The sequence below is a fragment of the Nelusetta ayraudi genome, unplaced genomic scaffold, assembly GCF_046127955.1.
Source record: "Nelusetta ayraudi isolate G7.1 ecotype Tasmania unplaced genomic scaffold, CSIRO-AGI_Nayr_v1 ptg000016l, whole genome shotgun sequence".
Lineage (NCBI taxonomy): Eukaryota > Metazoa > Chordata > Actinopteri > Tetraodontiformes > Monacanthidae > Nelusetta > Nelusetta ayraudi.
In genome coordinates, this window is record NW_027466066.1 from 4191880 (window position 1) to 4205043 (window position 13164).

Genomic DNA, 13164 nt, shown 5'->3' on the forward strand with positions numbered 1-13164 from the left:
AATGATAGATTTCAGTTTGTTCTCCACATTTCCACATTTGGGGCTCAAGGAGCTGCAGGTTAACGTGTCACACACTGCTTGATTTTATTTTATTTATTTATTTTTTGCTTTGATGCATCTATGATCAAAACCTCGATTTGTTGCGTGATTGGACGATAAACCGCATAGTATTTCTAACAGCTTTGGTGTCCTGTATAGCTTTAAGAAACAGATATTCCCTTAGTGCGAAGTGGTAGTTTGTCGTGACAAAAGGCTCACTGACTACACACGACGCTCTGCAAATTGAATTCAGGCTTGGCAGTATTTTTGAACGACGTGCCATTTGCTAATCGCATTTCATTTATTCTTTGACTGGTTTGACAATGTGACAAGTCGGCCGGCGCTGTGAGTCGTGACTGGCTGGCTTCATTAAGTCAGACACACGCGTACAGGGAACTAATATGAATGAACCGTGTGAAACGTCAGGTGCCTGCGTCATTCGGGGCTGCGCGGAAGGATACCTTGGGCGAGGGATGTAGTTCCGGGATCTGGAACTACTTCTTGGGAATGGAAAGGGGGATGAGAAAAAAAAAATCGTTCGGGTGTAGGGATACACGTCAGCTAGCAGGTGCACTCAGTGTAAGTGGAAATTACAAATGCGAGGCTAAAAGATGGCACAGCATATGGCAGTTTGCAGCGGCAGATGAGGCGTCTGCCCAGAAACGGCGAGGATTTCTACCGGAAGAGAATAATGCCACGGTAAGGAATGTTAGCAGGCTACTGCGCCGTGTGTCGCTGTTAGCCAACAATAGCAAACAGTAGCATGTTCGGCTAACAACTCTCGAGTGCGCCGCTTTGAGAGGATGGACGGAGGTTTATCTTTTTGTTTTTAACCCTTCGAAATGTGCACGCAACTTTTTGCGGGATACACACCTCTAACAATTACACACACATTCGTTGTCATTAGGCGGAAAGTGAGATATTGGACAATTTTATTTAGTATTTCGACGACTTCTGACGTCACTTGTGGGCTTGACTTGAGGCGTCACACATAACAGCCAACACATGATGAAGACTCGATCTCGGCATGCAAACTAAACAACCGGCGTTTATTGTGTGACGTAGTAACAGTCGTTAGCATGAGATTACAGAGAACAGGTTATCTCGCGCGCGCACACCGAGCTAATTAGGAACGTTGACCGTGGAAAACTCATCGTCATTATTAAATTGACTCGCAGCCACCTGCTGCTGACCAATCGGAGTGAGCCAATTTTTTTTTAATTATTATTATTTTTTACCATTTGGCCCAATGTACTTACTGTTCGCTTTGTTTTAATTTTACAAATGTCAAATATGATAAAACTGTGTACACCAAACAGATTAATTAATGTTAATTATTATCGCCATCGAAAGATGGCTATGATGGACCCTCCTACCCTGCCCCAACAGATAGTTTCCTCTTAGTTCCCCGTCGTTTGCACAATTTTAACGCGTGAGCGTGATGCCTGCGTGGTTATGGATGTGCAAGAGTCGCAGTCTGCTCAAGACAAGGAAGGAGTTTGTGTGTTTTCTCTCCGGCAACAATTGCCAGGGCACGAGATTGGCTGAGAACGGCTGACATCCGGGTGCTGTGGGGTTGGTGGGGGTGGTGGTTGAGGGCAATGAGTGGGTGGGTGGGTGCACCAGAGGGAACGCCTGACTCACCACTGGTGGCGCAGCGGTGACAAACAGCTGCGGGAGGTGATAGGATGAGTGGTGAGGTGTGGGCAAGGGAAACCCACAAGTCGTTTATCTCCTCGGCATTGAGATTCCCTCCTCCGTGGAAGAGTGGGAGTCTGCGGGCCCGCCTGTCCGCACCTGGCTGCCCTATCAGCAGCAGGATGTTCTAGTCTTTTGTTTTCCTTGCACCAGGGTGTTGACCCGCGCGTGTAAACACAAGTGGAACTCAGCCCTGCCCCAGTAACTTGGACAAGTGCCTCGCGCACAAAGGCGAGGTGTTGCAGCTTCACTGCTGCTTGGGCCGCTTGGCCCTCCTGCTAAATGTAATTTTCCTCAGTTTTGTTTGTCTGTTTTGCTTCTGGATATTTTTTTGCATCTGCTGTGAGATGGAAGAAGAAGTGAGCTGAATAAATGAATGAAAACATTTTAATTCAAACATGTCTAAAAAATGTAACTTGTTGTACTGCAAAAAAAATAAACATAACAGAACACGCACTTAGTTTGAAAAGGAGTAGGAAGAAGTAAGAAACTTTAATTTCCTAACCCTTTTTCTTTTTTAACTATTATTCCATATAGCAAAGTATTACCAAATATTACTTCAAATATATCCATATAAATACATAATATATAAACACCCATATTATATTATGTATATACACTAAATAAATATCTATATAAACGTATAATTATAAAAAATACAAATATACGACATACATAGCCTCATAAATATAACACAATATTACATAATATAACATGATATAGTATAATATATGCATATACTATACAGATATCCACACAATTGCATAATATGTACACATGCATACTACATCATTATCCCTGTAAATACCATACACAACCTGAAGTCCCTCCAAACCTTGACCAATAAATCAGGAAAAGCTGTCTTCACTTTTAACTGTGTCATTCTTCCACATTAAGGCTGATCATATCAATGCTCATTAACTGGTCTTACTATTGAAATAGAATAAAGATTCAATAATCATTCATTTTTTCCAAATGAAATGACTTTAGAATGCAAACGCATGTGATTTGCCATTAAACAGGAAACGGCTCGCAGGTGTGGGGGTGCAGATGTGATTCACCTGACATTGTTCCTGTTAAGCAGCCAGTCTCAAATCCTCCCCTGAGCCGCACGCCGAGCAGGTCTGAATGTAGTTGGCCGTCCTCCAAACCTCAAATTGATTTCCCATCACTCCTGAATCCTAAATCCCTCTTCAGAGGCGGCAGCGAGCCGGCTGCAGGACTAAGTCTTTTTTTTTTTTTTGGCAGTGTGGCGCTTTTTTGCGGGTTTGCAGGTTCTGGTTGTTGTGGTTCTCATTCACTTTTTTTTTTTTAATTTTCTTTCTTTTTTTTTTTTTTTTAGGTTTGCGACAGACTGCACACCCTATAAACACTTTTCACTCACTCTGTCTAACACCAGGCCTCCTAATATTGCCTGGCCTTGATGTCTTTTGACGCTAGTGACACTGTTTTTATAAATCTGTATTTCAGTTTTTAATGGGACATCGTAAATAACACTGAAATCTGATGAACTGCAAAACTGGAAGAGGACCCGTCGGAAATAGAAAGAGCGACAGCGAAAGCGTTGACACTTTGATGTTAAACAACTGTTTTAAAGCTAAAGTTCTGGTTTGTGTTTGCTTGTGTAGCCAGAGGACCTTTATTGTCTCGAAGTAGTGCAGAGGCCAATCAAAATAAAGGACAATAATTAGCCTCTGGTGAATGCGGCAGTCATAAGGTCGGAGAGGAGACGCCTAAATGTCTCTTTTCTTTTCTTTTTTTCTGCCTGCCGCTGCTGCACAGCAGAAGTTCTTTCTCTTGCTAGGGTGAAGGGACCGCTTGTTTTTATACAAGATTGTTGGACTTTTTTGCTCGTTGAGGTATTTTCTTTTCTTATTTATTTATTTCTTTTTTTACTTTTTCAGAGGTTGTAATGTGTGTGGCAAAAAAAAAAAAGGAAAGCTTGGTCTCTGTATTAGAAGAATGCTCTAAAAATAGATGTGCTTGATTGTTTTAGCAGTGTTCAGTAGCGTTTGAAGAGCTGCATGCTTCAGTGTTTTGCTTTAGGATGGGAGGTTGTTTTTTTTCTTCTTACTGTCATTACACAGAAATGGAACAACTAACTTATTTTATTTTTTTTCCCTGTGTCCTTTTTGCAGAGCTGCTGACCTCCTTTCCCCAGAGTGGCTTTAGTACCTGCTAGAAGACTTGTTTCACTCAATTACTGTCAAAATGTCAGGTATGTTTTCTGTGGTTTCTAACAAGGACCTGTGTTTATTTAGTGTTAAAAATAATCTGTTAGGTTTTTGGGATCCCAGTTTGCCTAATGTATTTCACCACTGCTACACTTGAACTCTTCAGATAAGTCCTATTAAATGTGCATGGCTATGATGAGCGTTGCAATTTTCAGTTGGATTACTGTTTGACCTTCTTCTCTTCTCCTTCCTCAGGCACCTACACACCAGCTCCTGGCGGGCCCTTCTCCGCTCTCACCCCAAGCATGTGGCCCCAGGATATTTTGGCCAAGTACCATCAAGTGAGGATTTACATTCATGCAATCACTGCGGCTTAACCTTTGCAACTTGCTCTTCTTTGGCGATGCACTAATAAGACAAAAACACAGGCACAGCGTGACTTGGTTGCACCACAGAAGAATTCTCCTCGTGACCGCGACGTCCAATTTGATTAACCAATAAAAGAAATGCTTAAGGCTAGCGTCAGCACGGCCTTTTATAACGAAACGCATGTGCTTTGTTTACGCAGAAGGATGCCACAGAACAGCTGGAAGTCCAGTACGATGAGTTTGGCTTCAGACTGAACCCCGAGGGTAATAATCTGTCTTCTGAAATAGGTCACCAGATGTTTGTTTGTTTTTTTGTTTTTTCCCAGCACACAAGCAAACTGAGCCATGTATTAGGCCTGAATCGAAGTGGGTTCCTCTTAGAATGAATTCCAGTGTTAAACATGGAAAATCAAGGAATTGAGTGTGCAACTGAAAATTCTGTTCGCGTTCGAAACGGGAATGTTTATGTGGAAAAAAATGTTGCTTGTCATTCGCTGATGAGAAGCTGGCCATGAAACTGTGGCCATGTTGTGACTGACGTCAATGTACAGAAGTTGTACTGGTGTAACCTTTTAAAGCCTGTGGAAAAACAAGGGACAAACATTATAAAAGATTACAAAAAAAAACACAGAAACAGAAAAATACATAATGGAAAAACAGAGTGGATTTCACAGTGGCGCTACGTGTGGCTAGTACGAGCGCATTAGGGCATATATATATTAAAGGAAGGAGATTTTTATTTAAGTTTTCATTTTGAGTTTTAAGTCAAAATTTCGTGAAAAAAATCAACGTAAAAAAAGACGAAATTTTGTGGAAAAAGTCGACGTTAAAAAAAGGCTTGCGCTTTCTTAAATGTTCTAGATCACCTATAATTATTTGTGTTTGATGCTGATGATGCTACACAGCTTCAACTTAGTACTCATTTCTGTATCCAGCTGTTTCTGCGCAGCATTGTATTTCATATGCCATCGTTGATCTGTCTCGTTATCGGCATAACAAACCGCTACACGACGGGCGCCGCTTCCGAATTCGATCCACATCCGTCGTCCTCCTCCTCCTCCTCCTCTTCCTCCTCTTTGTGCTCAGACGGCGGGAAGCCCAGGTCGCGGCTGGACGCCGAGGGCTCGCCGCAGCGCGAGGACCCCCAGCAGCGGCTGCGCTGGCAGGCCCACCTGGAGTTCACGCACAACCACACGGTGGGCGACCTGACCTGGGAGCTGATCGACCCCGTCCTGCCCCGCTCGGAGCGCCTGCGCTCCCTGGTGCTCGGTGGCATCCCTCACAGCATGAGGCCGCAGGTGAGTGGGGCTGCGCAGCGTGAAGGGACGGATCTGTTAATTAAGAGAAGAAGAAAGAAGAAAAAAAAAAAAAAAAAAAAGCCAAGACGTTTGGTTGAAGCCCAGGCAATACTGGTTGTCTTTCTCCGTCAGCTTTGGATGCGTTTGTCTGGAGCGCTGCAGAAGAAGAGGACCTCCGAGATGCCGTACAGAGAAATCATCAAGAACAGTTCCAACGATGACTCCGCCACAGCCAAACAGGTAAAGCACCGCTCCTCTTAAAAAAAAAAAAAAAACATTTGCAGGGCTGAATTGCTTTGGAACACTTCTATTTTGCACATTTCTATGAATGCAACTTGCTGCACAGTCCCCAAAACGAGCAGCAGAACAAACTGCGAGTCTGAGGAGGACATGCACTTCTCAGAAAGAGACGAGCAGCCGCACAGGCTCGCATTCACACCTGCTAACGTGTCATGTGACGTACGCGCATTTGAGCCGTGGCTGCAAACCACCGTCCTGCCCCCCAGTGACATTTGAGAAATCCTACCACAGTAACCGGCTCCAAATTGAGCTTGATGTAATCACGGTGACTGACGTTGTCAACCGCAAATGAGAGAAACTCACCGTGACGCCAGAGTCTCGCGGCCTCCTCGCCCGCAGAGGCCGAGTCAAGTTGGCCCAGATTTCAGAGCGTCGCGAGCGAAGTCGACTTCCCTGCTCCGGCTGCCCCTGCTTCACCTCCGCACGCCGCTTGTTCCACTCTGCCCCTCAGATAGAGAAGGACCTGCTGCGGACCATGCCCACCAACGCCTGTTTCAGCAGCATGAGCAGCGTGGGCGTGCCCAGGCTGCGGCGTGTGCTGCGGGCCCTGGCCTGGCTCTACCCGGACATCGGCTACTGTCAGGGCACCGGCATGGTGAGAACACACAAAACAAAAATTATATATTTATATAATACACACACACAGTCCCATTCTTGCCTTTTTAATTGACTGGCCTTCCTCCCCACACCCCTGTCCCCAGGTGGTTTCCTGCCTCCTCCTCTTCCTGGAGGAGGAGGACGTGCTCTGGATGATGTGCGCGCTGATCGAAGACCTCCTCCCCCCGTCCTACTTCTCCTCCACCCTGCTGGGCGTACAGACGGACCAGCGGGTTCTCCGCCAGCTCATTGTGCAGTACCTGCCGGCCCTTGACCGCCTGCTGCAGGAGCACGACATAGGTGAGCAGGAGAGAGAGAATGGAAAACTTTGCACCTCTTCAGTGTGTAACCAATTAATGTATTATAAGAACTCGATGCCAGACTCCCAGAATGGTGGTGCAACAATTTTCTTTATTTTTTTTTAACCAGTGGCCGCTTGAAGTACTGCAAGTCAAAAAACCCATGCGTCCCAGAAAACATATTTCCCATAGACCAGGCGTGGGCAAACTACGGCCTGGGGGCAATATGCGGCCCTTTAAGCTTTTTAATCCGGCCTGCGGAACTTGAAGCAATGATAGCAATAGTAAGCAAGTCATAGAATTTATGTATTTCATCCATTTTCTCAGTTATTCCAATAAATGCCTAAACACTGCGAACACCCAGAAGCCGTTTTGAAATTGACGGCACCTCCATTGAAACGACTGGGCAGCTGTTTTATATTCTGGAGGCCTGGTCTAACCCCCGCTTTTGTTTGTGTTTGTTTGTTCTGTGTGCGCAGAGTTGTCGCTGATCACGCTGCACTGGTTCCTGACGTCGTTTGCCAGCGTGGTGGACATCCGCCTGCTGCTGAGGATCTGGGACCTGCTCTTCTACCAGGGCTCGCTGGTTCTCTTTCAGGTCACGCTGGGCATGCTCAAGATCAAGGTACGTGACCTGCCGTGCCTCTGTTGAGACTCTGCTGCTGATTATATGCCACTAGATTCTGACTGTAGATAGTCGGATGGCAATGTACAGTGCACAGTCAGCGAGTGTTGCTTTAACGGCGAGTAACCTTGCAATGGGCAACCTTGCTGCAGTTTTTTTTTTCTGACAAATGCTCCTGTCCCACCTCAGCAGTCGGTCTTATCGATGGAAAAACGCCCCGTCGTCGTCGTCGTCGTGCATTAATCAAGTCGCGCTTTGCCGCCCGTCCCCAGGAGGAGGAGCTGGTGTCATCGGAGAACTCCGCCTCCATTTTCAACACGCTGTCGGACCTGCCGAGCCAGCTGAAGGACGGGCCCGCCGTCCTCGGGGAGGCCACCAGGTTGGCCGGCTCTCTCTCCCAGGAGGCGCTGGAGGCCCACAGGCACAAGCACCTGGCCTACATCCTCAACGAGCAGACGCAGCTCAACAACGGCAACAATGCTGCGCTCGGCACCAACCTCAACAAGGTCGAGCCCCCCCCCCCCCCCCCCCCACCCGCCCCGATTCCGTTTCCCCATTCAGAGCTGGATTATTAAGAAATTAAAGGGTCTACCCTGTGTTGTCAGGTGGTGAGGAGACAGTCTCTGCGCAGGAAGTCCACTCTGACCTCGCTGCTGTTCGGGGAAGACGAGGCCGAGGCCTTGAAGTCCAAAAACATCAAGCAGACGGAGTTGGTGGCGGCGCTGCGGGAGGCCATCACCCGCACGGCCGAGCACTTCCACTGCCTGGACCCCCACCACTCCAGCACCGTGAGCGCCGCCACAGCTAAAAGGAAAAACAGCAAGTGCGTTGAGTGTGTGGAGGCGACTCCCATCATCTCGGGTGTTTTTTCCCATGCTTTATTTGCAGGACTTGACTCCCGACTACTCCATGGAGAGTCACCAGCAGGACCACGAGAACTTCCTGGTGGTGTCCCGCAACCGGCGGAGGCGCGCCAAGGCTCTGCTCGACTTCGAGAGACACGACGACGACGAACTGGGCTTCAGGAAAAATGACATCATCACAGTGAGTCAAGTGCACTGCACGCATGCTGCCTTTCTCTCTTTTTTCCTTGCTGCCCTGCTGTACTGACCCTTCCGCCTCTCACTTTTTAGATAATCTCACAGAAAGACGAACACTGTTGGATTGGAGAGCTCAATGGCCTCAGAGGTACGTGTCTGTCTGTCTGTCTCACTCGACGTCTCAATGCTAAGCCGTCTTTTGATATAAATCTCCACTCTCTTTCTCTCAAACAGGTTGGTTTCCTGCCAAGTTTGTGGAGATCCTCGACGAACGCAGCAAAGAGGTGCGACAGCAGCCCCCCCCGCCCCCCCCATCGCCGTGTCCGTGCCTCGTCTGACTCTGCCCCCTGATCCCCGCAATATCTCAATTTCGCGTTCCTCCGTCACCTTCGTCACCCGCATCATTAATTCGCAGTGATCAGACAGCAAATTGTGCTCTGTGCGTCCTCAGTATTCGTTAGCGGGCGATGACTCTGTGACCGAGGCGGTGACGGACCTGGTCCGAGGGACGCTCTGTCCTGCCCTCAAGGCCATTTTTCTGCACGGACTCAAGAAACCCTCCATCCTGGGAGGCCCCTGTCACCCTTGGTTGTACATAGAAGAGGTACAAGGCTTTCCATGGTCACATCAAATGGCTTCTTATTGCAAATGCTGATGCATTGACGTTCATCTCCTTTTTTTTTTTTTTTTCCGCCAGGCTGCCAGCAGAGAAGTGGAGAGAGACTTTAACTCCGTCTACTCCAGGCTGGTGCTGTGTAAAACCTACAGGTGAGGCTGCCGTCGCATTTCCAGGCTTCTGACTGACTTCACAGTGCCAGAGTCAGAATGTCAGTATTAGTTGGGTTTGAACTTTGATGAACTAACCTTCATCACCGGGCACAACATTGAAAAGAGATGCTGCAGCTTAATGCTTCTTGTTGATGCCACAGTGCACAACATTGTAGTGGTTTTTGTTTTTTTTCATTTACTGTATATGTATTAGCCTTTACTTCAGTGCAAGTCTTTATTCTTCTCTAGAATGCAGAAATGCTACAAAAAGTAAAGCATATGTACCAGTCTTTGAAATGTTAGTTGGCTTGGTCATTTCCTTATATTCCTCTTCCTTGTCTTTGAAAGATGAAGGTTGGCACGAGTGAGATTTCACGATACAAATCTGAGCGAACCATCTGCCGTGCCGTATTGCGCGGCAGCTTGATCACAACTCTATAAGATCACAACTCTATAAGAAGCGTTGTAAAAAAAAAAAATATGCATACGGTCGGGAGGAGACTGCAGTCTGCTGCAGCAAAAACGGAAAATGTGCGAAACGTGCCGCTGTCTGTGTTGGCAAAATAACAGCTGATCACTCCCAGATGTGCACAACATTGTAATGGATTATTCCAATGCATTTTCCAGGTTGGACGAAGATGGGAAGGTGCTCACACCAGAGGAGCTGCTGTACAGGGTGAGCAAACCTCACAAAAGACCTGACAAATGTAGTTCACTGCGAAAGGTTTTGCACAAAACTGACTAAAGGTTTGCTGATTTGATGTAGAGTAAAAAAGGCATTTGAGCGCCCTCTGCTGGTTCTTTCTAGGCAGTGCAGTCGGTAAACATGACCCATGACCTGGCACACGCTCAGATGGACATCAAGTTCAGATCTCTTATCTGCGTCGGCCTCAAGTGAGTATTTAAGGCACGCACATCTGCACTCTGGATAGGTTAGCATGGACACGAATAATGAGCATTAGTGGAAAATTCAGGATCCGTTAAGATTAGTTTGTAAATAAACGCGGTTTCCAACAACAGGAATTGTTCATCCTGAACCTCGATCAAACGGCTTCTTTTGCTATTTCCAGATAATTGGCTGAAGAATTAGACCCCAGTGGAATCAATGTCTGATTTATGATTCTTCACACACACACACACACACACACACACACACTGCACATGCTGCCCTGACACCGTCTCGCCCCTCCAGTGAGCAGGTGCTGCACCTTTGGCTGGAGGTGCTGTGCTCCAGCATCGCTGCCGTGGAGAAGTGGTACCACCCCTGGTCGTTCCTGCGCAGCCCGGGATGGGTGCAGATCAAGTGTGAGCTCAGGTGGGAAACCATTGGCTCCATCAATACCCCCCCACCCCCACCTCCAAAAAAAGAACAAAGATCCTGAATTTGCGACGTTCAATTCCCCGTCTCGCCCCTCCAGGGTCCTGTCGAAATTTGCCTTCAGCCTCTCTCAAGACTGCGAGCTTCCCGACAAGAAAGAGGTGAGCACAGCCAGATTACACAGCGCCTCGTCTGCACCGCGACCCGAATGCTGGAATACATCTTGTCTCTAGTGTTGAGGGAAGGGCAACCTCTCATGACTTTATGCCGTTGCAGAAATCAACCTCGCTGAAAGCAGAAGCTATGGATGTGCTGATTCAGCATCACCTCTTTAGTTGGGACCTCTAGGTAAAAACCATAAAGCAGACTGTAGGTGTGTTAGAGGAGTCGCCGGTGTTAGTTTAGCGTTCTGTTGGTTTTTAGGGCCGCTACCCTGGCTGCAGGAAATCCGTATCTGCATGCAGTCTCCCCGTCCAAACATCAATCTTTAGTTTAGTTTTGATTTGTTTTCATGAAGTGAGGTGAGAAATCCACTTTGCAGGATTAATGTGCTTGCGCCGTCCCTCCGGTAGAGATCATTAGTCACCATCGATCAGTGCTTTGCGGCGGTAGATGGCTCGTGTTTGAGCTGCAGGGCGAGACCTCGGTCCATCACGGCAAGCGTTGCAGTTTACTTTTGCTAAAATCGACCTCATTGTTTTTCAAACTCCCCCTTTTGCAGGAGAAGGAGCAGAAACCGCTGAAGGAAGGAGTGCAGGACATGCTGGTGAAGCATCACCTCTTCAGCTGGGACATTGATGGTTAAAAAAAAAAAAAAAAAAAGAGATCGTACGCCGTCGCGCACGCGCGCTACTTGTCTCCTCGCCAGTACAGACTGTTGACGGCTGTCTGCAAAGTGAGTGAATCGCACCACAGAACCATCCGCTACACAACCTCTTAGCATAGGGCAGTGAAGACAATCTAATCAGAGCCGTGTGTACTGGCGCATTGAAGCATGCCTGCATTGCGACTTGCGACTGGTACTTTAAATTCCTGCACCATCGTGGAAACGACACCCCCCCCCCCCCCCCCCCCGGCGGGGGCACAGGACAGTTGTAACCTTTTTGGAACGAGGACACTGTTGCCATTCAGATTTGAAGGTCCCATATTATGAATCATTCATTCAGCGTACCTATCGAACACGACTAGCACTCCAGTCTTTCGACAAACTACAGAGAAATTAATCTCACTTACAAAAACGAAACTCTGCCCATTGTGATGTCACAAAGGGCACCGACGGCACCCACAGTCCGCAAGTGGAAGGTGTAACAATCGATCGGCTTTAGCAGCGAACTAAAACCAAGCATTTGTTTTGCTACAGGCTGTAACCAGAGGGCTAAATTCACCATTTGTGGAGGTGTCAAAGGTTTTTGGATACTAACGTGTAACGATATTACGCGTGTATAATATGGGACCGGAAATTGTCTTTTTGTCCGCAAAATCTTTGACAGACAGAAGTGGCAGTGAGTTTTGTTCCAATTCCAAACAATGAGACGGTTACGGACCTTCCTCAACGCACCGCTGCAGAGATACAAACTATTTTTGCAGAATGACTTACCTCGCACTCGTGAAGTCCATATAATGTTTGTGTGTATATGTATAGATATACACATAGTTAAGTTGCACATGCCGAGTGAAGCCTTTTCAACTTGTTATATCGGACAATGGAATATATATATATGTATATATATATATATATATATATATATATATATATATATATATATATATATATACATATATATATGTATATATATGTATGTATATGTATATATATGTATATATATGTATATGTATATATATGTATATGTATATATATATAAATATATATGCTGTATGTATACATGTTGTGTGCTACCCTTTAAAGTGGTAGTGATGAATCTACATTTGTATGAAGTCATGTGACAGGAACGGGTGAATATTAGGACTATAGAGATGTTACAATATAATCTGAATCTTTTTTTTTCTTCTTTTTTTGGTTTTGTTTGTTTGCAACCATAATGACCATCATGACTTGGTACTTTTCCATTTTGACCAGGTTAGAACACTGGTTTCCTTACATTTTAAGTTATGATCTTAAATTTCAAATGAAGAAGAAAACAGGAAGTTAAGCATTTTATTTACTTTAGCTGCACTGGCAGTTCACTTTAATGTACACTCGTTTATAATCATTTTTTACAGTTTTCTTTTAAACTTCTTGGAAGTGGATTATTTTTTCACCAATTTATCTGAAACGTTGGAATTAGACCATCATGTTCTTCCCCTCACTATGTTCATCAAACAATCAACTTGTTCCATGTGATTGTAGCCATCAAAAATGCAAGTATTTGAATTAGGCTTTAATAAATTCCAGACTCAAACACCACATTTGTTATGTAACTATGTACAACACACTGACATTTTGTGTGTAAATATGTATGTGTATTTAAAAAAAAAATGTATGTATATATATATAGATTATATATAGATTATATATATATATTATATATATATATATATATATATATATATATATATATATATATATATATATATATATATATATATATATATATATATATATATATATATATATAGATATAGCTATATATATAGATATAT

At 45.4% G+C, this 13164-nt stretch overlaps 1 protein-coding gene across 1 annotated transcript; it reads left to right on the forward strand.

The window, feature by feature from the left end:
* The first annotated feature begins 546 nt into the window (after positions 1-546).
* sgsm3 (small G protein signaling modulator 3) lies at positions 547-12928 on the forward strand. The gene is made up of 21 exons (XM_076023992.1): positions 547-738; positions 3876-3955; positions 4167-4252; positions 4480-4543; positions 5366-5577; positions 5710-5817; positions 6329-6472; positions 6579-6774; positions 7253-7398; positions 7671-7904; positions 8004-8186; positions 8287-8442; positions 8532-8586; positions 8673-8722; positions 8890-9042; positions 9136-9206; positions 9834-9882; positions 10015-10100; positions 10399-10521; positions 10625-10685; positions 11246-12928. The coding sequence occupies exons 2-21, from the start codon at positions 3949-3951 to the stop codon at positions 11327-11329; spliced, it is 2268 nt and encodes a 755-aa protein (XP_075880107.1). The 5' UTR covers positions 547-738; positions 3876-3948; the 3' UTR covers positions 11330-12928.
* The last annotated feature ends 236 nt before the right edge of the window (positions 12929-13164 follow it).